Source organism: Anolis carolinensis, chromosome 4 (assembly GCF_035594765.1).
Source record: "Anolis carolinensis isolate JA03-04 chromosome 4, rAnoCar3.1.pri, whole genome shotgun sequence".
In the NCBI taxonomy this organism is placed as follows: domain Eukaryota; kingdom Metazoa; phylum Chordata; class Lepidosauria; order Squamata; family Dactyloidae; genus Anolis; species Anolis carolinensis.
Window position 1 is genome coordinate 123,994,480 of NC_085844.1, and position 25,736 is coordinate 124,020,215.

The following is a 25,736-nucleotide window of genomic DNA, read 5'->3' on the forward strand; positions in this document are numbered from 1 at the left end:
AAAACAGATGCAGTTGCCATTCTCAGCCAGTGCGGGGAATCCTGAGATTTGAAGTCCAAACTATAATTGGCTGAGAAAGAGCATGTGATGCAGCTTCCCCGCCTTTCCCTTTTATCCCACAAAGCCTACTTTGAAAAAAAAAATCAATGAAAAATTGATTCCCCCCCCCTCCCCCGAATCCCAAGGGGGCTGTTTTGTTTCAATTCAGAGGGGATCAATTTTGAATCGTAAGTACAGTTCCTTAGTATGAATTTATATAAATGTAAATGACTTATGAATTGCCCCCTGAAATCTTGCACACCTCTAATATGCACATATGCACCTTCCTTCTCTCCTATCTACTATACGGCAGGTGCTACTGCTGGAAAAGACTTCTTTTTTTAGTATCTCTCTTCTGCTATCTGTTGGAGTTCAACCCTACACTGCACAAGTCTCCAGTCCTAAATGAGGAGTAGTTAGTTAGCTTACAATAAGCTGAGGGAAATCCCCCCCCCCCAGTCTCCTGAATCTTGGTGTGTGCTGTGTGTATTGAGATGTCTCCCTGCTTGTGTGTCAGGAGAGATGTAGTGTTTGGAGATTTTCCCCTCTCTTTGAACCCTAAAAAAGATGGGGTATAGAGTAGCTAGGACCCAGTTATTTACTATTAAGAAAGGCAATTATTTTTTGGTAAATAAACCTTTTGTGATTTTAAAGATTGAACTCTGGATCTTTGCCTCCTAAGCTCTAAATTTTTTACAGCCACATGGCACTTCATGCTCTGCTTGCTGTGAGCTGAATGCTCAACTATAATTATCTTGTTTTTGCATATTTTTGGATGCTCTGCTGTTCTGGGATAGTTTTCTCCACGTCACACCGAAAATCCTAACACTATCCCCATCTTTTTTCTGGGCTTTAAGACTGCTACGCCTGTGTTCTCAATGCACAAGAAGTTGAAAGAGGCCACATCTACAGCTCATTGCATACCTCACTAAGTTGCCATAGCAACTGGAATTTTCAAAATTTATTTTCCCTCTGAGACCTGATATTACATTGCATATTCCAATTCATGCACACACATACAGAAACACACACTAATGTACAACATGGGCTTTTATCACATTTTCCCTAAGAATTGCAGTCTCAAAGCCCTCATTTTCCTTTCCCTCACTCTCCTGCACCATTTTTCTATGTTCGAAGGATGATTCTTCTTCATAAATTCCTTACCTCCTTTCTCAATAAACAATTCCTTATTTGAACATCCCTTTTCTAGACTGAACCTGGAATATATTTTTAATTCTGGTGTGCAGCCAGCAAATCCGCTTTCCTGTCCTGGAAATACATGCTAATACATTTTAGCACTTTCATTATTAATTGTGGATATGCAATCTTATTCATCATTTGCTGTCCATGTCTCAGGATTGGCTTAGAAAAAATTAAATTAGGCAAAGCTTAAAAGATTGCAGTGTCAATTCAGAAGCCTCTTAGAGAAGCTGAAGCATATTCCCTGGAGATGGAAAGCAATGCAACAAAGCAAACGTGAAAGAAGGGAAAACTTAAGCCAAAGTCATGTTGGCAAATGGATCCTTTAATTATAATATTAGCTTTTTCTTTCAAAGCCTCATTAGAAGAGGGTGTTAAAAAGAAAGAAGAGCTCCTAAGATAGCGATGGTTGGATTTAATTTTCTTGGTAAGAACACAGCCTGAGTAAAAGGCAGATTAATTTACTTTCTTATTTGAAATTGTCACAAATGTATGTCTTTTCGAATTTGAAGTCACTTTATGGCTTTGGCATCTGAACTACAAAGTTCTGTTTTCCAGTCTTAATCAGCCCTTTTAGTATCTCCCTCTACGAACAATCGCAGAGTTTAAGGTCATCTGGGGAGGCCCTGCTCTCGGTCCACCTTCTTCGCAGGCGCTCTTGGTGGGGACGAGAGACGGGCCCTTCTCAGTAGTGTCCCCTCGGATATGGAACTCCCTCCTCAGGGAGATTAGATCAGCCCCCTCCCTCTTGATATTCCATAAAAGAGTTAAAAATGGCTCTGTGACCAAGCCTTTGGGGAATCTGTATAATAAATAAATATGGATTGACGTGTATTGACTATAGAAAAAGCCCGGATTATGTTCATGGATTCTGTGATTATTTGTGATTGTTTGGTTTTAAATGTTTCTAATTTGTTTTAATTGTATTTTATTATTCTATTTTAAATGTCTATTTTAATTTTGTATTGTTCTTATGACATCGAATAGCTGCCGCCTTGAGTCCCTTTTGAGATGGAGAAAGACAGGATAGAAATAGCGTAAATAAATAGTTCAGGGCTGGAATAACACATTATGGCTAAAGTGTACCTGCTACTGAAGCTGATCACTGAGGGATCTGGAGCAAGGGATCATCAGTATAGTGACGACACCAGTTCCACAGAATCAAGAAATGCCTTGACACAGTGTCTAGGTTCAGTAGTGGCCGGGATGAAGGATAATATGTCGAGTCGGAGATTGTTATGGTATGGTTGTGAACTGGGTCACTTTTCTGCTTCGTATAGGATTGCACTTTGCACTATGGAGAAGTTTAAGATACTCCTTCATCCAGCAATGTCACTAGAAGTATAAACGTCCTTAGAGCTAAAATGGTCTTTGACCAGCATTGGCTGGTAAGAAACAATAGCCATTCTGGAGTAGGGACAATCACAGAGCCCGGAAACATGAACGAACAGAGAATGCTGCAGCCCGGATAAGAGTAACTGATTGCCAATAACTCATTACTCCCATGATGAAAGAGCAGCACTAGATTCTGAATATCTGGGCCAAATATATCGCTTCAATATTACTTATAAAGCCCTAAACAAGACACTTAAAAGATTCTGCTTGTTCAGACACTGTTCACCAATGTATACCTTACTGGTGATTAATATGTAAGAGACATCAGATGCTCAGTCCAATTATCTATGTAATTAATTGTATATATTTAATGTTTGTACATTTTTTACTTTGTTGTAACCTGGAGCCACCAGGATGATGATGCTTATAAAAGGTGGGAGGCATTTCTTTCCTGTGGGATCTCCAAAGTCTTTACAGAAATGCTCTCCATTCAGAGATGGTAGAAAGTCCATATTTAGATTTGGAAACAATATTTGTTTCAGAAAGGACTGCAACCTATTTATACGGAGAACTACCTCTCTGATTTTTGCTCACAAAGCGGGTAATCTTAATGCATGGCTTTGTATACCTCTTTTGCAGCTACCGTTTAATCTAACACACGGTAAAAGAGAAAAAGTTCCCAAAAGAAAACATTGGGAGAGAAGTTGATAGACAAGTCACTATTATGGTGACAACAAAATAAATTATTCAAGAAAATTTCAAAAGCAGTTGGGTAATTTCAGACGTAAAGTGCACTCCTAATCACTTCTCATGAACAGAGAGCTACTGCATGTCATTTCATTCATTCATTTTTTTCAAATTAAGTTTTTAAGCTAGTTCTCAAGCCAATAATGCAAGGTTCATAAAACTTCTAAATTCAAAACAGTTCAAAGAACAGGTACGTAGTAGCCAGCAATGAACTATATCCAATTACCCCCAAAGTCCTAACAAGCTAAGAATAGAAATCGTTCCCTTTAGGAGATTGTCTGCCAGCATTACCGGAGCTGGCCTTTTTGCCAAAGACAAGTATATCTGATTCAAAGTCTGAGCAAGTTCTTGGACATGCTAAAATTTGATCTGTTGCTGAAGCAATCCAGATCTTTCTCTTACTCTGATTCCATTCATTTTATCAAGAAAATGAAACTTTAGTGGCAGGAAAGGAACTGGCAATTGATGCTTCTTAGCAGCAGGTCATCACACACAATAAACATGAGAACAATCCAATTAGAGCAGATACTAATGTCAGAGCTTAATGCTTTAAGAATGCAATAACAAGTTGTCATCTCCAAAGGCACCACTTATGACAGAAGTGGGAATTTAGTGTTCCAGAGGCCACATGTGGCCCACCAAGACCTCAAGTGCTGCTCACACAAAGCCCACCAGCCAATAAAGATGTTTAGGCCTAAAGATGGGAAAGGGTTCCCCAGGGGCTGTCAATGGCCAAACACTGTAGAGCAGGGAACTGCAGGAGGTCAAGGGGGAAATTTTCTTCCCCTGGTAGAAAAAACTATAAAGTAAAAGGCTTTCCCCAATTCCAAAAACAAAACAAAAACCCTGGAAGTGTCTGGAAGTCCACTTCTGGTCTAAATAACAGGCATTCGTGGGTGTTAAACAATCCACAAATGGGATGGTCCAGAGATGACAATTGCAGAGGTAACCAGGAGAGCACATTAAGCTACTTTGCTCACTCTTGACTTTTAGATTTCAGAGATCTCAAATGTCCTTCAGGGCTTCCCTGCCTCAAACAAGAAGATGCCTTCTTTTTATTTCTAATTTTGAAAAATGGGATGGCTTCAACCTTCTGGGGTTGGGGAAACAGGGATGAGATAAAAAATGGAGTAGATGCAGTTCATGGATCCTGTTTTGAGCTACCCACCTTGGATTTAAGGCAAAACACAATCTGTGGCACATGCCCCCTCTGTGTTTCAGACAACACGTGATAAGGAACACCCACATCTCTGGCCAACTGATTAACCACAACACACATCAAGCGACTACAATGGGCCTATTTACAAGCTATGTATCTGGAAGGCAAAAAACTCACATAAAAATGAGAGCGTTTTATGCCTATGACAGTGCTATAATTATTTTGAAATAGCAAAAAGACATACAGTCAACTCTTTAAAATATGCTGCTTTGTTGCAATTGTTTAGTGTACACAAGTTGGCTTTTTTGAAATCCAAATCTGATATTTTAATGTATTTCTCCATGTCTTTACTCTTGTCTCTTCTGAAAGGAAATGTGAACCAATGCCCCTATGAGTTTATTTTAACTTGAACACAGTGTTCCCTCGCTTATCGCTGGGGTTAGGTTCCAGGACCACCCGCAATAAGTGAAAATCTGCGAAGTAGGGATGCTATATGTATTTTAATATTTAATAATAATAATAATAATAATAATAATAATAATAACTTTATTCTTATACCCCACCTCCATCTCCCCAAAGGGACTCGGGGTGGCTTACATGGGGCAAAAGCCCAAACAAATACAATAAGGAACATAAAGCACATCAAACAGCAAAAACCGTGCGCAAAAGGAATAGGAATATTTATACATTATTTTAGTAGTTATACACTATTTTAAGACTTTATCAACCAATCGTGTGTTGATAAATCGTCTCCTTCTCCTTCTGTTGCCACTTGGGCTCCTTTTCTCTCCCTTTGGCTTCTCCTTCCTCCCTTCCTTAGGCTGTAAATTGTAATTTTTTATGATTTATAATAGTCTTTTAGAGTTTATTGAAAAACCGCGAGATAGCGAATCTGCAAAAAGTGAACTGCAAACTAGTGAGGGAACACTCTATACAGCATTATCTAATATGAACCTAACAATATATTGAAGTCATGTTTGAATTATCATCTCCAGGTCCCCTTGGTTTTGTGATGAGATAAACAGAGGGCTATTTTGAGGGTGCTGTTCCATCTTTCCTGCTTTTCTCTCCAGATACCCTTGTCTCAAGCCTACTGGGCAAGATAGTCCTACACCTGTCGGTTCAATAGAAAATACCACTGAAGTAAGTGTGGCTAGCATGGATACAGGGGCAAGGATGTTGCGCATAAGCAGATATCAGTCAGGTCCAATGCAATAGACACACAAACAAGAGGAAAGGGAACAAAATTTTTACTCTTGTCAGCAGAGATACAAAAACAAATAGCTCAGCAAACTTACATAGTTCTTGTAAGTAGCACAGAATAAGGCTTCTTCATCCAAAAGAATAGAACATAAAAGAACCAAATAGCTATTCCATCATAGCAAGAAGCATTGCTGTTAAGTCCTTGTTAATTCAGCATCACCAAACTGTATTCTAACATCCATACAGCTATACCCCACCGGGTGTGGTCCAAGCTTGCTTGCTGACCTACACCAGCAACTGCTCATAATAATTAACACTATAACGTTTTCTTTAACACACACATACATACCTGATCCTGTTACTACTTATTGTAACAAATGTGTTGGAGGGCACACATCTATGTGATTCAACATAGGGACACCATACCTCACTTTCTTCATCTACCTTTGGAAGACAGTCACACTTGCCCACGAGTGATCACCCATGATGATGATGAGTGTGTCCTCACATCCACACATATACCGTATCAACTCTGGCATTGATATTACAAGATATATAGGGGTGCTATGACAAACATGATCAAAATTTCTCTTCATTCTTTGATGTTACATCTAAAATCTACTTTTCTGTTCCTGCCAGAATCACACTTTTGCCCAAAGTTCACATTTACATCTCTTCTGTCTTATATTCCCATTTTTTCATCTTCTCCTTCCAACTGCTCCCTTGCCTCTTTTTCTAAAGCATGATTATAAATATAACATGAAGTAGGCTTAGGCTGGGCTTTTTTTAAAAGCCTGAAATGTACAATGGGGATAAATAAATACCCCAACTGTACAGGAGGCTTCAGAAGTCATCCATAACAATTTTAAAAGTAGGAAATGAAAAAGAATAGATATCCAGAGGAAACTCATTAAGTACTACATAATTATGGAGTAGGTTGGGAGATTGGTTAATACCCTATTCACTCTAGCAGAATTTAGACAGGTTTCTTTCTTTTTTCCTCTGAAAGGATGTATTTTTGATACAAGATGCACCAAGCTGAGCCATTGATGTTATGCTGACTGATCCCCAGACACTAATAACCAAGAATGCCTCTATGTGACTAAAGCAGACGGTGGAGGTTTACTCAAAGAACATCCAGCCACCCTTACTGCTCTTTTGCTTCAGTTGTAGCAATTATTTGTGTTTTTCTCAAAACTGCCCTTGGAGCTATTTGTAGCACTTCTCTGATGTTTTCTGTGGCATACAGATGGTCTGGATAAAACAAATAATGTTCTCAACGGCCAAATTCAGTTAACATGATAGGAAGTCATGATCATTATCAGGATGGAAATTAGCTGCACAAGCTCCCACTTTCCCCCCACTGATACAGTCACACTAGAAGGAAACAGGAAGTTTTTCCTTCCATTTTTGCATTAAACACATCTTGCCATTTCCTCAAAATCTAACAATATGGTTTATTACAACTAAGATTTATTAGAAGCAAGCCAACTTTAAACTCTGGGTGCTAGCTACTTTTCAACACAGCATGATAAAGATTAACCACAATTAAGGCTCAGAGGTAAACTGTGACAAATGAAAAATTAAAGAAAAACCTGCAAACTATTACTCCTGGTCATACTGTGAGGGAGAAGAGATAGAGAAGGGTCAAAAGGCAGCAAAACCTACACATGTTGCTGTCATATTTCATGCTGTCTAAGGCTACCATGCTAGATTGACACAAAGAAAGAACTGACCCACTAGAACAGTGGTCCTCAACCTGTGTGTCCCCAGATGTTTTGGTCTTCAACTCCCAGAAATCCTAACAGCTGGTAAACTGTCTGGGATTTCAGGGACATGTAGGCCAAAACATTTGGGAACCCACAGGTTGAGGACCACTGCACTAGGAGGTTAGCAATGAACACTGTCCATAAGAACTGGGTATGTAGTTATTTCAACTGAAGGCAAACACAAAAGTGGCAGGGAGAAGAATAAGGGCCCTTCCACATAACCATATTACCCAGAATATCAAGGCAGTTATCTAAGTCCACACTGCCATTTAGTCCAGTTCAATGTGCACAGAAGACTGGGTGACTTGGAAGGCGCTGAATAGACTGCACTCTGGGACCACAAAATGCAGAGCTAATCTTAAGAAATGGGGCTACAAAGTGGAGTCCACAACATGTGAATGTGGAGAAGAGCATGGGGTGATGAGTTCCCCACACCCCCCACCAGATTGGTCATAATGCATGGCAAATCCCATAGGTAATGTGATGAGGTCATATGAAGCCTTGGGCAAAGTATTGATGTACAGGTGATAGTCACATCAATTCTGCCAGTGAAAGATAGAAGAGTGCACAGGGGCAGAAAAATACTAAAATGAAAGACTGTCTATGTAGATTGTATAGACCAGGGGTCCCCAAACTTTTTATGCAGAGGGCCAGTCCACAATCCTTCAGACTGTTGAGGGGCCAAATTATCATTTGAAAAAAAATACAAACAAATTCCGATGTATACTACACATATCTTATTTGTAGTGCAAAAATAACAACAACAAGAACAATGAAATAACAGTGAAAGAGCAATACAATATTTAAAAATAAAAACAATTTTAACCAACATACATTTATCAGGATTTCAATGGGAAGTGTGGGCCTGCTTATGGCCAATGAGATAGTCAAGTTAATTAGGATTGTTGTTGTTGTTGTTGTTGTTGTGTGCCATCAAGTCATTTCAGACTTTGGGCGAGCCTAAGTATAAAATTTATTTATTTATTTATTTACTATATTTATTTACTACATTTGTATCACACCCTTCTCACCCCAAAGGGGACTCAGAGTGGCTTACAAATTATATGTACGTACAATATGTTATATTATTAGCATAGCACACTATTAGCATTATATATTACTATATTGAACTATACCACTATACTGTAATATTATTAGTAATATATAATATATAATTAATACTATTTTATGGTATTATTATTATTAGTGTTATTTTGTATTACATTATAATGTTATTATTAATATTATATGTATATTCAATATATTATATTATAAAACTGAGAGCGGGGGCCAGGTAAATGACCTTGGAGGGCCGCATCCGGCCCCCGGGCCTTAGTTTGGGGACCCCTGGTATAGACGGTACTATAGTTTTCATTTCTTAGACAGAGGGCTACCAGCTGCTGAACCTCACAAACACTGGGAGGAATGTCATTAGTAGAAAAATGGGAGGTCCCCTAAATTGAATCATTAGAGGACAGAAGACTGTAACTTTTTGGGCTTTGGGAGAGATTAGCAGTGGTGCTGATTCTTTATGACATGTCCACCTGTAGCTTGAGGCAGTTGTTTGGACATAATCCAACCCACACAACTCTGTTGAACTTCAGTTGGCTTTCTAAATTACTGTGAAAGTTTATTTAGTTTTTATGTCACTATATAATTTTTGTCTGATTTTGTTTGATTATATTGGTGTAGACTATTGATGTTATATTCAATTCATTGATATTACATTTAATTAGATTTTAACACTATTCATATGTGGGGTCTTGTTGGGATTTTATGCCAATATTTATCTGGTTTTTTTTTTGTTTGTTTGTTTTTTTTTTTTTTGGTGGGATTGAATGTATGCCGTTGTTTGTTGGAATCCGCCCTGAGTCCCTTTGGAGGAATAGGGAGGAATAGAAATAAAAAAATATCATTATCATTACTGTCATTATTATTTACATTGATGCAGTGCCCATACAGGTTCTGGGGGTGGGTAGGTTGGCGGTGGTGGCGATTCTTAGTGCTCCCTTCCAGAAGCTTGAGCCATTGGTTGAATATGCCTTAGGACAGAGACAAAGAATGGCTACACCGCTTTGAATCCCACGCATGGGAGAAAAGTGGGATAAAAATAAATAATAATAATACCACCACTGCCTTTCCTGATGCTTGAGGATGGAGGTTTGCTGCAGCGATTCTCCATGCTCCCTCTCCTGAAGCCTAAGGCACATTCACACAGCAGCCTCAAGCCTCAGGAGGAGGAGAAAGCAGTGGTCCTGTGCTTGGAAGGAACTTGTTGTTAGCAAAAGCCATCCAGCCATCTCTCTAGCTTATAAGTAGTGGGGCTTCCTTCTCTTGAAATCTTCAGAAAGAGTCTGGATAGGAAGTTGCTGGGGATGCTTTATCTGGAAATCCTGAATTGAGCAGGAGGTTGTTCTATGGGTAGATGATCCATGAGTGTTGTTTGGAGAAAGGCTCATTTGGAGGACTCCTGAAGTGCTTGGGTGTTCATTTTATGCCTTATTTTTCTTCCTTGGAGTCTGCGTTTGGGGGCGATCTTGATAGCCATCGTGGATCGGATTAACCTATGGTCTGTCCACCAGTCATCAGCACCTATCATGGCTCTTGTGAGAAGCACATCGTGGCGGTCTTTGACATGTGTAATTACATAGTCCAAGAGGTGCCAATGCTTTGACCGGGGGTGCTTCCATGATGTCTTGAGTTTGTTTTTCTGGTGGAAGAGGGTGTTGGTGATGACAAGGTTGTGCTCTCCGCATTTGGTAAGAAGCAAGATGCCATTCGAGTTGCTGTTTCCGACCCCATCTTTTCCTATGATCCCTGGCCACAGGTCGGAGTCCCGTCCAACTCTTGCATTAAAGTCCTCCAGGAGGATGATTTTGTCCTCCTTAGGTATCTCCGATAGGACAGTGTCCAGCTGCCAATAAAAATTTTCCTTGATGTCTTCGTCAGCATCTAGTGTTGGTGTCACCAGGTCATTTCTGATAGCAAAGCCGACTCCGTGTATTCTTCGCTCTTCTTCCCTTCCAGAAGAAGGTGTAGCCTCTTTTTTCTTCTTTCAGCTGTCCCTCTTCTGCTCTCCAGGTCTCCTGAAGAGCTGCTATGTCGATGTTAAAGCGTCCCAGCTCCCTTGCAATGATAGCAGTCCTGCGTTCGGGGCGTTCACTGTCAGTGTTATCCAACAGTGTCCGTACGTTCCATGTTCCAAAGTTCATTTAAATTTTTTGGCCGCTGAGTGGTGACCCCTCTGGAAACGGCAGTCCAGTCAGGGATAAGAGAAAGGGGTAATGCTTAACAGTTAGAAACATAAATTATGAAGGTTGCTAACGGTGATAATTTGGGTTCATTATTCAACATTGTCAAGTTTCGGTGCTGTGCCTCCTCATACAACTCAAGAAAGGAGAATACGGGACCAGACAAAGTACAAGAAGGAAGTCAGATTTCCCTCAGTTTTTTGTTCTCTTCTCTTCCTCACACTCTAAGCTCCTGATATCATTTCAGAACATACCTGTGTGGTCACATGGCTCATTGCCATAGATACCAGAAGTTCCAAATCTTTTCAAGCCCAAGCTGATGGTTTCCATTAAAATTCCCATTTCCTCAGAAATAAAAAAAATGCAGTGCTTCCATTTATATACAAACAATGACAAACCACATTATCTTAATCTCATTCACTCAAGTCATGCCCACACAATGAATCATCCCCACATTATGTTAAATGTCCCTTCAGTGGTTGCACTGATTTCTTGAACTAATGTAACCAAATCTGTTCCTTGTTCTCAAAAGGCTGAGCAAAATATCTGGGAGACTAGACACAGATTCCAAGAAATGATAGCATTCTGGAGACAGATGTGGCCTCCTTCTTCTCCCTTGGCCAAAAATGGGTCTTACTGAATGTTCCCCCTGCATAAAATGTTTTACTATTTCATATTACAGTTGTGGGATAACCATACACATAATATACTAATAATTCAGCATGATTTGGGGGGAAAACTGATTCAGAAAGAGTGTCCACTTTGTTCTAGAAAAAAAGGTTGTTTCTCTCAAATTTTAAGTCATGGGGTTCTGAGAGGTTTGTACAGTAGAGTCTCGCTTATCTAACCTTCCTAATCCAATGTTCTGTATTATCCAACACAGTGTGTCTTTTAGTAGTCAATTTTTTAGTAGTCAATGTTTTCAATACATTGCAATGTTTTGGTGCTAAATTCGTAAATACAGTAATTACTACAAAACGTTATTGTGTATTGAACACTATTTTCTGTCAATTTGTTGTAAACATGATATTTTGATGCTTAATTTGTAAAATCATAATGTAATTTGACATTTAATAAGCTTTTCCTGAATCCCTTCTTATTATCCAACGTTTACGCTTATCCAACGTTCTGCTGGCCCATTTATGCTGGATAAGCGAGACTCTACTGTATTATTCTTTTGTAATAATTTTAGTACTTCAAACTACAGCATATTTTTAGATCTGATCTCTATTAACTCCAAAATAAAACCTGAATTGAAACTTATTCCTCACCCAAATACACTGTTGCATAGTTCAAGTTCAAGTTCACTTTATTATGGTCCATGACCAACTCATAAGAAGAAGGACACAGTCCCGCACAAACACATCAGGTCTAAGGGTCAGGAAATTTAAAACTTAAATTTTCAAACTTCACAACTTTGAAAATTTTAAATTTTAAAACTTTAAAACCTTAAAATAAGTGCATTGCCAGGACATAAAGACAATTAAACCAAGAATCTTAGCCAAAGCCATATACAGGATTATATCAAAACCCAACACAATTAGTGGATTTTTTGTGTGTGTGTGTCAGGACCAACCTGAGTTGCTTCTGGTGTGAGAGAATTGGCCGTCTGCAAGGACGTTGCCCAGGGGACGCCCGGATGTTTTGATGTTTTTACCATCCTTGTGGGAGGCTTCTCTCATGTCTCCGCATGGAGCTGGAGCTGATACAGGGAGCTCATCCACGCTCTCCCCGGGTGGGATTTGAACCTAGCAGCCTTCAGGTCAGCAACCCAACCTTCAAGTCACAAGGCTTTAATCCACTAGGCCACGGGGAATTAATTAGTGGAATTAAAAGAAAGGGAATCTGAAGGGGGGAATTGGGGTGCTCATAAGGCACAGGGGAGAGAAGTCCAGCCAAACAGAGGAGAGAGCAACATCCATACTATAGTTAAAAGACTATAATCCCAATTTCCTGCCTTTTGAAATCTTGACTTGTACTCACTTGTGCTATTAGTCACCGACTGCCATATTCTGCTGTTGTGCAGAACTTGGTGACATTATAAGTTATGGCCGATTGTTGCATAAAATTTTATTTTTTCCAGAGTTGTTTTTCTTCAAATGCCCAAAAAGATGAACTAAAGTAATCTGTTTTTTTATGTTTACATATTTACATATTCACACACATTCTCATTCATGTTTTGATGTCATCAAGACAGCCTTTCTTGTGGATGAGAACATTTATGAACATTTGTGACATTCTTATTGGGCATTCCAACTTTCTCACAATTTCATGTGTTTAGAATGGCTGGATCGGTACTTGGCCCTTAAGAAAGGTAGGTAAAGCAATACGGTTGCATCTCTGAGATTATCGGAGAGACATTGGTAGCATAAGCTTTTGTAGACTGAAGTCTATGAAAACTTATACCAACTTCATTCAAGGGTGCTACAAGATTTCTTTGCCTACTGATCCAAAGTAACACAACTTTGGATTGTGTCCTCGAGGATGGATCAGACAGTCTGTCTGAGAATATCAGCCTCTATGTTCCAGATGAGCTAATACTTTGCCTTCAAGTAATATACAGCCATCATGCTCAGTAGTTATTAGCCTCCTGCACTTCATGTTTTGGTCCTCCATAATTGTCTTATCCATGCATTTTTCAAACTCTCTCTTAACACACCACATGAAGAATGGGGATCCTTTAAGGAAGCACAGGCAATATAGTTGATGATCCCACCTTGGAAAAACCTGTTTCAAGACACTTCAGTTACAAATAGCTGGCACCCAGGCAATTCATATCATTTGGTACCATGACAAATTGTCTTGTGATATCATAAGACAACTAATCATTTTACAATAACAAAGGTGTTTTGAATCTTTGAATGGGGGAGGACTTCTATCTAGTCTGTGCAAGTTGATGGTACCAAAAAATTGGTTAACTTTCAAATTGCCACAGGAGTCTTTACTCTGGAAGTTTTTGTCATCACATCTGGGTTTTCCACTGAATTCAGGTTCAGGAATAATGGACAAGAAAAATCTGCAAGGTTAGGTGAAAAAGCTCTTAACAAAATTAGTCAGTGGCTTCTCTGGAAATATTGTTTAGTGAAAAAAATGGCTTACCCAGAAAGCACTCCCAGGACAAGGTTGAGAACAAAGAATGATCCAATGATGATGAGTGGGATGAAGTACAGCCAGTTCCAGGTGGCTCCTAAGGCATCATTGGTCTGAAAGAAGAAGCCCCCAGCAATAATGGTTAAGTAAAGCTGCAACACATTTGCCTTGGCGTAAATACTAAGGTTTGACTACAGTATATTTTCAGGCATATAGCACTGTTTGTAGGCATTATTTGCTGCTTTTCTCTTGCCTCTTTGTGCATAAAATTGAACAAAGCTAAACAACAAACATTCCTTTAAGAAAAAGAACCCATACTGGAAGAACCAAGAAGAGAGTTGAGGTACTTTGGAAGTCTATGCTAAACAGAGTTGGGTATTATTATTATTATTATTATTATTAGTAGTAGTAGTAGTAGTAGTAGTAGTATTCCGTAGATCAAGGCAGGGAACAGCAGCATATTAAAATACAATGTACACAATCATTTAAAACACACACAATCCAATTAAAACATCAGTTTAAAATAACATATACACTCAGTATTGAAACAACCAGTTCATAATTCAAGATATAAAAATCATAATGTACAAAGCACCTACAGTAGAGTCTCGCTTATCCAACCTTTGTTTATCCAACGTTCTGGATTATCCAACACAGTCTGTCTCTCACCCGGATCCACAACTGTTTCTCTAGGCAGATTTAACTTCCGACAATGTTGTTACTGTAAGTTCATTTTATGCAATTCTATCTTTATTTCTAGCCCATTTTTAGTAGCCAATGTTTTTATAATCAATATTTTCAATACATTGTGATGCTTTGGTGCTAAATTCGTAAATTATTACATAACGTTACTGTGTACTTAACTGCTTTTTCTGTCGATTTGTTGTAAAACATGTTTTGGTGCTTAATTTGTAAAATCATAACATAATTTGATGTTTAATAGGCTTTTCCTTAATCCCTCCTTATTATCCAACATTTTCGCTTATCCAACATTCTGCCAGCCCTGTTTATGTTGGATAAGTGAGACTCTACTGTATAGAGGCCTGGCAGAAGAGATGGGTACTGTTTTAAATTCAGACAGTGTATGCAGCTCTCGAACCTCTTCTGGCAAGTCGTTTCCCAATCTAGGAATGGCTGAAGAAAAATCCTTTGGATGACCATTGCCAACTGGGTCAATTGGAATAAACACCCCTCAGAGGACCTGAGGTTGAACACCCTCTGAGGGGTGTTTATTCCAATTGACCCAGTTGAAAAGCACTCACCAATGCCTTGAAAGATCTCTCCAGCTACTACAAAGAGAACCACCTGAAGCCTAACCCTGCCAAGACACAAGTGTGTGCTTTCCACCTACGTAACCGCGAAGCCAACAGGAAACTGAAAGTTACTTGGGAAGGCCAAGAGCTCGAACACTGTTTCCATCCTAAATACCTTGGTGTCACCTTAGACCGAACACTAACATATAGGAAACACTGCATGAACACCAAGCACAAAGTAGCTGCACGCAATAACATCCTGCGGAAACTGACTGGCAGCGCATGGGGAGCAGACCCACAAGTAATAAGAACATCAGCCCTGGCCTTGTCTTTCTCAACTGCAGAGTATGCCTGTCCTGTTTGGCACAAGTCTGCCCATGCAAAGCAGGTGGACATAGCACTGAATGAAACATGCAGAATCATCACAGGATGCCTTAAACCTACACCTGTTGATAAACTCTACAAGTTAGCTGGCATTGCCCCTCCTGACGTGCGACGGGAAGTTGCTGCCAACGGTGAGAGAAAAAAGGTTGAACATTGTGAAAGCCACCCACTGCATGGCTATCACCCTCCTCCCACCAGACTCAAATCAAGGAAGGGCTTCATGAGAACCACCACTCCTCTTGATGTTCCTCCAGCAGCAGCAAGGGTGTCTCTCTGGGCAGCTAAACCTGGCAATTCTAACTGGATGCCCCCCCCCCAAGAGGGTCTTCCTCCAGGGGCAAACCAAGAATGGGCAACTTGGAAGTCCCTGAACAGACTCAGAAGTGGAGTGGGCAGATCAAAAGACAACTTGGCAAGGTGGCACTACCTGGAGGAATCCTCCACCTTGTGTGACTGTGGAGCTGAACAAACAACTCAGGATATGTATGCTTGCCCACAATGCCCTGCCTCATGTACAGAGGAGGAGTTGTTTAAAGCTACAGACAATGCGGTTGCTGTTGCCCGCTTTTGGTCCAAAACTATTTAGTTGCTTGTGATTTCTTTTCTTTTTTATTTTATTTCCATTATTTGAAATGTATTTGCTGTACCAATGCTTTTGACACGAAATAAACAAATAAAGAGGACCTGAGGTTATGGGGAAGACTAGATGGGAAGTGGCGATCTCATAGCTAACCTAGACCGAAACCATTTAGGGCTTTAAAGTCAGGGACCAACACACCTTGAACTTTGCCCCAAAACTAGTTGGCTGCCAGTTGAGTAGTTTTAATATAAGGTGTAATATAATAACTCCTAGATGTGCCTATATTGCTAAAAATGAGAAGATTTGAGATCATGACAATATACAGTAAGTTTATGACTTTTTGACTATGGGCTACTTCATTTGTCTTCTCTAGTTTACACTTTTTGCAAGGCCCATACAATAGTAATAGTAAGTAATTGGTGAAGGTTTTCCTCTGACATTAAGTCTAGTCATATCCAACCCTGGGGGTTGGTGCTCATCTCCATTGCTAAGCCGAAGAGCCAGCGTTTTTTGTAGACACCTCCAAGGTTATGTGGCCGGCATGACAACATGGAGCACCATTACCTTCCCTTTTGATCTACTAAAATTTGCATGTTTTCAAACTGCTAGGTTGGCAGAAGCTGGGGCTAACAGCGGGAGCTCACCCAGCTCCACAATCCGCTGACCTTTCGGTCAGAAAGTTCAGCAGTTTTGTGGTTTAATCTGCTGCGCCACCATATCACTATTAACTATATGTTGCTATTTACAAAATTGTATTAGTTCATCCTAGTTGGAATTCAGAGTAGTAGAAGGGAAGCACAAAAACAGCTACCTGAAAGCCCTTCTATACTGCCATATAATCCAGAATATCAAGACAGATAATCCACATTATCTGTTTTGAACTGGATTATCTGAGTCTACACTGCCATATAATCCAGTTTAAAGCAGATAATCTGGATTTTATACAGCTGTATAGAAGGGGCTTAAAACAGCAGAGCTAGGAGCAAGAGACACACAAAGGTAAGATTGCTCCAGACTCTAACATGGTTATACATTGCCTTTTAATAAAACTCTTCCCCCCACTCCTCTTTCATGCGTCTTCCAGATCTCTTTTGTCTCTTGGCAAGTAGTCCACCTATGACGTTGACCAGCACAGTGATGCTGCAAAACTTGACTGTCTGAGGGATACAGCATCAATCCTCTTGGAATGAACAGTTCTTCTTTCTGTGCTTTCTTTAACGCTAATTAAACCCTCGTCTTTATCTGACTCATCAGTACAGAATTTCCAAATACGTCAAACCTCTTTAAAGGAACAATCTCCAAAGATAAGCACTGTAAAAATTATTATTTTAAAGTAGCTAGAACCCTTAGCTTGTGGTATTATTTGTGGTCCTGAAACTACTACTATGCCATTTCCCATAAATTCCAGCTAGCCTCTTCCATGTCTGTGGCAAACATTTCTCAGTATAGGCCGAGGCAACTTTCCCATAACAGCAGTGAGCAGTAAACATGGCAACTGAATTTGTGATATCTAAAACACAGGAAGGGGACAAATTTGATAAAGTGAGGAACTGACCAGCTCCTTTCTTATATCCAGGCTGGACAAAACTAATGGCAAGTTCTAGTCTGTTTTTAGCAAAAATGTGAATTTTCACTCTGCCATGAAGACTACTGTGTTGTCTTGAAATTTTGTTAGCTCAGACACAAGACCCAAAAAAGAAGATCCATGTGGGCAGATGCAAGGAGGCCAGAAACCTGTCACCAATATCTTCATGCAAAGAAATTCTTGAAGAACTGAATAAGGACTGAATAAGTTACTGTCACTCTGCAATATCCTTTTTCATGTTTGGTACTGTGTTGAAGAACAGATAAATGTTGGAAGGAGCACCCATTCTCCAGTTGGAGCACCCATCAGAACCATAGTTCTTAGACTTTCTCTATGAAATGAGCCTTCAGTTAATCTACATCATAGGGTTGCAGTCAACATACTGCTTTGACTCCTCAGAATATACAAAGATAATACATACATGCCAGCAATAATACTTTTAACCTGTGTATCAGTTCTTTTAAGACGTTTCTCACATTGTCACTAGGGATATCTTTTTTCTTCTGTTTGGCGTTAAGTCTGAATGTGATAACAAATAAACTAGTCAAATGGTGGCTAGGCAATGCTACCATTAATTGGATCTGTAATTGGTTAAGTGACCAACCCCAAAGGGTGCTCACCAATCAGAGCCAGTCCAACAATGAGGCGAATTAAGCGGTTTCTTAGGGCGCCAAACATACGGGGGCACAGTCGAGACTGCTTTTTCTGTTGATTTGTTGTAAAACATGATGTTTTGGTGCTTAATTTGTAAAATCTTAATGTAATAGGCTTTTCCTTAATCCCTCCTTATTATCCAACATTTTCGCTTATCCAATGCTTTTATTTTTCAGTGATAGTTTTGGGGGGGGGGGGGGGGGCACCAAAATTCTGTTCGCTTACACTTGAAAAATACCTAGGGCCAGCTCTGTCACTAATGGTACTACTTCATCCTGGAAAGAAGTGACTAGTCGAGGGCGTCAGAGTTCGGTCCTGGACCCAGTACAGTTCAATGTTTTTATTAATGACTTGGATGAAGGTTTAGAGGGCATGCTTATCAAGTTTGCAAATGACACCAAATTAGGAGAAATAGCTAATACTCCAGGAGACAGGAGAAGAATTCAAAATGACCATAACAAATTAGAGAGCTTGGCCAAAACTAACAAAAGGAATTTCAACAAGGACAAATGTAAGATACTACACTTAGGCAGAAAAAAAATGAAATGCAAAGATACAGAATAGGCGGTGCCTATCATAACAACAGTCCATGTGAAAAATATCTTGCCATCTTCATGAACAACAAATTGAACAGGAGCCCACAGTGTGATGCAGAAATTTAAAAAGTCAATGAGGTTTTGTGCTGCATGAAAAGGAGTATAGTGTCTAGATCGGTGGTTCTCAACCTGTGGGTCCCCTGGTATTTTGGCCTACAACTCCCCCAGAAATCCCAGCCAGTTTACCAGCTGTTAGAATTTCTGGGAGTTGAAGGCCAAAACATCTGGGGACCCACAGGTTGAGAACCACTGGCCTAGATTAAGAGAAGTCATGGTACGTCTCTATTCTGCTTTGGTTAGACCTCACCTGGAATACTGTGTCCAATTCTGGGACAAGCTGGAAGGTATCCAGAGGAGGGCAACTAAAATGATCAAAGTCTGGAGATCATGCCCTATGAGGAGCATCTTAAAGAGCTATGTTTAGCCTACAGAAGACAATGTTGAGAGGAGAAATAATAGCCATGCATAAATATGTGCGAGACCCCCGGAGCCGCAGCGGGTCAAACCGCTGAGCTGCTGAACTTGCTGACTGAAAGGCCAGCGATTTGAATATGGGGAGCAGAAAGAGCACCCGCTGTTAGCCTTAGCTTCTGCCAACCTAGCAGTTCAAAAACATGCAAATGTGAGTAGATCAATAGGTACCACTCCAGCAAGAAGGTAATGGCACTCCATGTGGTTATGCGGGCCATATGACCTTGGAGGTATCTACGGACAACGCCAGCTCTTCGGCTTAGAAATGGAGATGAGCATCAACCCCCAAAGTCAGACACGACATGGCTTAATGTCAGGGAAAAACCCTTACCTATCACAACCTATCACTTAATCTACATCTAGCAGCCAGCCTTATTTGTGCCTGTAGCAAGGCAGTCTTGTTAGTACTGCAGCATCAGGTTGAATGTAGCTGGACTCACTTTTTCCACCATAACTGTTAATAGTTGAGAAAGATGCATCTCAAACAGTACACAACAGGAGACCAGGCCTCCTTGGGAACACGTTTTTATTTGCTCCAGATATTTACTTCATATGGTTAATTCGGTTCATCAAAGAGAACAGTTTCCTCTGTTTTGAAAAAGAATCTCCTCAGTGCTCTCTCAGAATCAAGACACCATCGGAGATTGTGCATGGTTATCTCAGATGGCAATCTCCACTAATGAAGCACTGGCAGTGGACCAGATCTGGGTCTTTGCTGGTATTTTTTTTTAACCCAGGGTCAAGCTGAATTAAATGTATTTCCCTGAGTTAAAACGTGTTCACGTTTGGAAGCAGAAAGCTAATACGAGTGCTACACTTAACTTTATGGATGTGAACAAAGGGCCTCAGAGTGTGTTGGAGAACACTGAAGTATGATTATGGAACATACATTAAAAATGTTAATCCTAGTTCACATGTATTTAGATTGTCTAAATGGGCATTTCTTCTCTTGAGTTATACTCTCACATTACTACTGTTATTAGATATTGCTAAATTATTCATATTGTTAGTTTTGTTTTAGTTTTATTTTATCATCTAACCACAGAAAATGCATGCAAAGGACACATATTTTTCATCATATTTCAGTGTTTTAACTTTATTAACAACATAATCCTATACATACTGACCCAGAATTAAGTTTCATTGAGCAAAATGGGAATATTGGAGAGGAATATTAGAGAAATTGTGTGAATTGCTGGAACACTGCCCTTGGACTGTGCCAAGTTTTTGAGATAGCCATTTTCACTAAGTAATGACATTTCTTCTGTCTTTCCCCCTCCCCCTTTCTCTCAGTCTGGCAAACTGGGTATGAAAATTTAATCAACACCCTTGACTCTTAGCACACATGCACACATGAACACAGACATAATTAGAATTAAAACCCTATTTTGATTTCTTTTCTGGCTATATTTTTTGCACTTCAAGCCATCTGAGCTCAACAGCAGCAATGCCCAAAATATTTAATTATTTCTGTGCTGATTCTCCCAGCGACAGTTGGAGGCAGGCTCAAGAAAGCCAAAGGTGAAGTAAGGAAGAGGCATGGCAATATCTGAAGCAGAGACTTATTTAAGTTGAGTTAACCCAAAGAAAATTATAATTAACAGGTTTGTATCGTGAATCTTTATCATAATGCTTGGATGCCATGTGAATGGAATGATGTTTTTCTCAGAGTTGGAAAAAATACAACCCTCTAAATCAGTGGTTCCCAACCTTTGCTCCTCCAGGTGTTTTGGACTTCAGCTCCCACAATTCCCAAGCTGGCAAAGCTGGCTGGGATTTCTGGCAGTTGAAGTCCAAAACAAACAGAGGACCAAAGGTTGGGAACCAATGCTCAAGATGTTTTTGAACTGAAGCACTCAGCACTCATAATCACCAGCTATATTAACTAAAACTCATGGCAGTCACAATCCAAGAACAATCCAGGGGAAAATATTTATTTTTTCAAAGGCATTTATCAATCACCTTTCAACCCACCACAGAACTTAAGCACATAAGAGGTCTTGAGGTGGTTGCAGGGTTAAAAGATGAGCTTCTAACTAGAGTCCCATTTTGCAAATGAGCTGGAAGGGTAGGAGTTCACTAAGAGAAAAGAAGCAATAACAGCTAAAAGGTTTTCCTGATGTGATGCTCTTCTGCCAGTGTGTCCCCTAGTCCCCAAACAAAACCAAGCTGGCTGCTGTGAAGGGCAGGAGTGCCACATCTCTGCTTTGCATCTCCCTGTCAATGCCAGCCTGATTCATTCTTCACCTCGCTACAGAGGGTTTTCTCTCCAAAGCTCAACCAGCTTCCCCAATTGGGATGGGAAAGTATCAGCTAGCAGCCGGGGCACTGGGATTGCCCCACTGCTGCTCCACTGCTGCCATGATTCACTGTAGAGGCTGACAAATCACAGTGTTGGACCTCATCCATTTGATGAGGTCCTCAAACACCTCTCACATGAAAGCTATCCACTGATTACTAAGGTGGGTTCAAACCTCATGTATCCCATTATTCTGCTTTATGCAGAAGAGGAAATTGGGGGGAACGGGGAGCCAGCTTTCTTCCAAATCCTCTTCCTAATTTGTGCCACAGAATGAAGGCCAATGTATTCCAGTTCAGTTAAGAGAGCAATAGAGCAGGCATGGGGACCTTTTTTTTAAAGCATTCATCCCCAGCTCCACTCAAGGGAAAGGCTGCCCAGACTAAGGGGCGGGAAAGGAGAGGCTGCCACTAACTTCTTGTGTTATGCTGGAGCCTCACCAGGATATTTGTGCCTTGACTGTGAAAGGCAATCCATATTCATCATCCTCTCAGTATAGCAGATGCAGCAGAAGACCACTTCCTCCTATTCTGCTGTGGTCTCCAGGACACCAGATACTGCAAGGAGGGAAATGGTATCTGGCCAGAAACAAGGTTCCTGCTCCATTTGAAATGCAGAAAATGCAACCAGTGCTTGACAGAGAGGGCAGTGCAACACAGGGAGGATCCAGACTAGACTTGTACGCAGATTTTCCCCTCTCCATTTCCTCAGTTTCCTTAGGTACCATCAGTACTTTGGGAGCACATAATGGTAAGGGCCCTTTCGGTACGAAATCCCGCCTGACATGAAAGTAAATGGGAGCTGATCTTGGCTCCTCCTCCACTATTTGGCATCACAGTCTAATCTTTTTGATTTTCTTTTATTTTCCTGATTCTTTTTATTTAGTGGGACTAACTGGGAGTTGGTGATCTGAAGCATAATAAATATTATTAATACAGTAGAGTCTCACTTATCCAACATAAATCGGCCGGCAGAATGTTGGATAAGCGAATATGTTGGATAATAAGGAGGGATTAAGGAAAATCCTATTAAACATCAAATTAGGTTATGATTTTATGAATTAAGCACCAAAATATCATGTTATACAACAAATTTGACAGAAAAAGTAGTTCAATACGCAGTAATGTTATGTTATAATTACTGTATTTATGAATTTAGCACCAAAATATCACGATGTATTGAAAACATTGACTACAAAAATGCATTGGATAATCCAGAATGTTGGATAAGCGAGTGTTGGATAAGTGAGACTCTACTGTAATAGTAATCCCAGCAAACAAAAAGAGAAGCCTACCTCTCATCTAGAATAGATAGTAGAAACAGCTTTAAGAAAGCAAAACCCCAAACAGAAAGGAGATTGCAGCCTTGCAAGCAAGCAAAGGTATTTTTAAGGTAGTACAGCGAGGACAGCTCTACTGAGCTACAAGTCAATCACTATTCTTTCCCTAGGCCTCCTTAAAATGTCTCTTGGAAAGCTGCTGTGGCGTGCTGGTGCTCCTGAGAGAAAGCACATGCGCCTGCCTCTTCTCTAGAGTAGAAACAGCTTTAAGAAGCACTAAATCCAGTCTTCTACAAATAAAGATAAAGGATCTAGAAAGAGTGATATCTTATCTCTGATGTTTTTTTTAAATCCAGGTGTTAATGAAGGATAATGAAGGGAAGTGTCCCCCCTCCACACACAATGGACTGGATAGGGTGCTTTCTTAATCAAATTGCCTGACACCCAGGCTCCCTTGAAGTGAAGAAAGAAAAAGCTCCCAGGGGAAAGGGGAGCCTTGTAAGTTCCCCATTGCCATCAATGGGCCAGAAAAAAGTTTTTTTCAGATGCCTAACAAAAAAGCCAAAATCGACAGTGTACCTATTTTCAGGAGGTGCTAGAAAATAGATATGGGGGGCTTCTGTTATCAGGCAAGCAGAAACGGATAGCAAATCACCCAAAATGCACAAGCCTAATTCCGACCTCGCAGGCCAGACAAAATGATGTGGCGAGCCATATCCAACCCAAGGATCTTGAGTTAGACACATGTGATGTAGATAGATCAAACATATGAGATAGGGTGGTATATAAATACAGTTATTATTATTATTATTATTATTATTATTATTATTATTAGGAAGAAGACAACAAAATTAGTTATTCTAGATTAGATAAACTATTAGCTCCCCTTTTCTAAGTCAGAGCAATTGATGAGAGGGATATTCCTTTCTTTAAACTTTATGTTCCTCTTTATAGAATGAAAAGGATGTATGCAAAAATATTTCTTTTATATTTTTCTCCAAATTCACTACCATCATAGCACAAATCCCCTTATGCAAATACTTTCTAAATCCAAACTAATCCTTACAGCAATAGGTTTTACACAGAAGTGGAACATTCCTGGAGGCAAGGAAAGAACACCCAAACCCATAGGATGATGATGATGTTGTTGTTGATGATGATTATTATATGTTTATTTTTCTGAAGATGTCCAGCAAAAATTTGTTTTCAGCTGTAGGATTTGCTTGAAAACCAGGTGTTAACTTCCGTACCATCACTACTATGAATGCCACACAGCTATTCTGAAATTCCTTTGCAAAGCAGTAATCTATGCTTTTAAGCTAGTAGCTAGTCTTTGTTCTGTGAAATAAAGCCACCAATTTCTTTATCAAGCAATTTTTCAAAAGTGAATTTACTCATTCTAACCCATTGTGGAGTGGATGGGTACCAGAAACAGATAGCTGTAATGAAATATAACCTTAAGTGATCAAATAAAAGCTACCTGACTAATGGGAGGGAGAGGCACTGGCACAAAATATTATGTCGAGAGAGAGCTAGAAGGAACACTTGTCCTGGACAAAGAGGTAAAAACCGACAGTAACCTTCATATTCTATCTTGATCATTAGGAAAATAATGACAAATTTGGTAAGGTTTTTTTTTTTCAGTTTGAAGTAATAATTCAAATGGTTTTCAAGATGACAAATGAATAACTTTACATCTAAATTTGTTTAATAAGATATTGAAAGCAGCTTCAGGTCACAAGCAATTTAAACTTGTCCTCCAACTTTGGAGATAGGTGGGTCAAGGCAGAGGCCAGGTACACAAACATGCTGGGGGTGGGAGGAGTAATGCAATCCACAGGTTTTACATTAATACAAAAGGTTTATGCAGCCTTTTTGTTAGGGGGGGGATCGGAAATAAGTTAAACCGGACAGAAGTAACAATTGGAATATTGTTGTTTGGGGAAAATATGCAAAATACTTTAGAATAGTGCCAAAGGATGAGATTGCTAGGTTGGACAGAACTCAACAAGCTACTGGGGTACAGAGGATGACAACTATGGGTCACACTATGGGTAATGATGCAAATGCACTCAAGTCAAAAAGATGTTTCGCTATTGACATGTGCAGAAGCTAAAGGGAAATCTAAACTTCACAATACATGTTATAGGAGCATGGCATGTGAGAAGCATGAATCAGGAGAAGTAGACATATTAAAATCAAAATGGAATGTATAAATATTGCAATACTTGGGGTGAGCAAGCTAAAGCGGATAGAAATGAGTCACATATTACACAGTGTTTGCCTCAGAAAATGAAAATCTCAATACAAATGGGATGGCATTAACAGTGATGAGAGATGCAGCAAAAGCAGACAAAGGATATAATGCAAAGTATGACTTAATAATATCAGTAAGATTTTAGGGAAAACCCATCCAAAACCCAAATTTATGTTCCAACTACAGAGGCAGAATAAAAGGATGTTGAAAGATTATATGCTGGATTCCAGGAGTGAATCAATCACACTCAAAAAACCTGACTTCTTGTTAATCATAGGCAATTGGAATACAAAAAGAAAAAGAAATAGAGTAAAATCAAAAGTTGTAGGTAAATTTAGCCTAGAATTAGGAAATTATGCAGAACAATTAATTTTACAAGGGTAACAGTTTGTTAATCGCAAACACATTCTTGAAACATCCAGAGAAAACTGTATACATGGTAATCACCCAATGGCAAATATAAAAATCCAACAGACAACATTACTGAAAAAAGAAGATGTAGAAATTCTATTCTCTTTGTAAAAATAAGACCAGGCTCTGGTCCACAGTATGAACTACTATAATATCAAAAATTAAGGTAAAGTT

At 39.7% G+C, this 25,736-nt stretch overlaps 1 protein-coding gene across 6 annotated transcripts in view; it reads right to left on the reverse strand.

Moving 5' to 3' along the window:
* Positions 1-25,736, reverse strand: part of cacna1e (calcium voltage-gated channel subunit alpha1 E) — a 600,666-nt gene that overhangs the window by 165,374 nt on the left and 409,556 nt on the right. For all 6 annotated transcript variants that reach the window (XR_010005208.1, XM_062977736.1, XM_062977734.1 and 3 more), the window contains one exon: positions 13,803-13,906. Coding sequence is in view for 5 of the 6 variants with exons in the window: in XM_062977736.1 (XP_062833806.1) it covers positions 13,803-13,906 (104 nt within the window). In the remaining variant the exon portion in view is untranslated. The remainder of the gene's footprint in view (positions 1-13,802; positions 13,907-25,736) is intronic.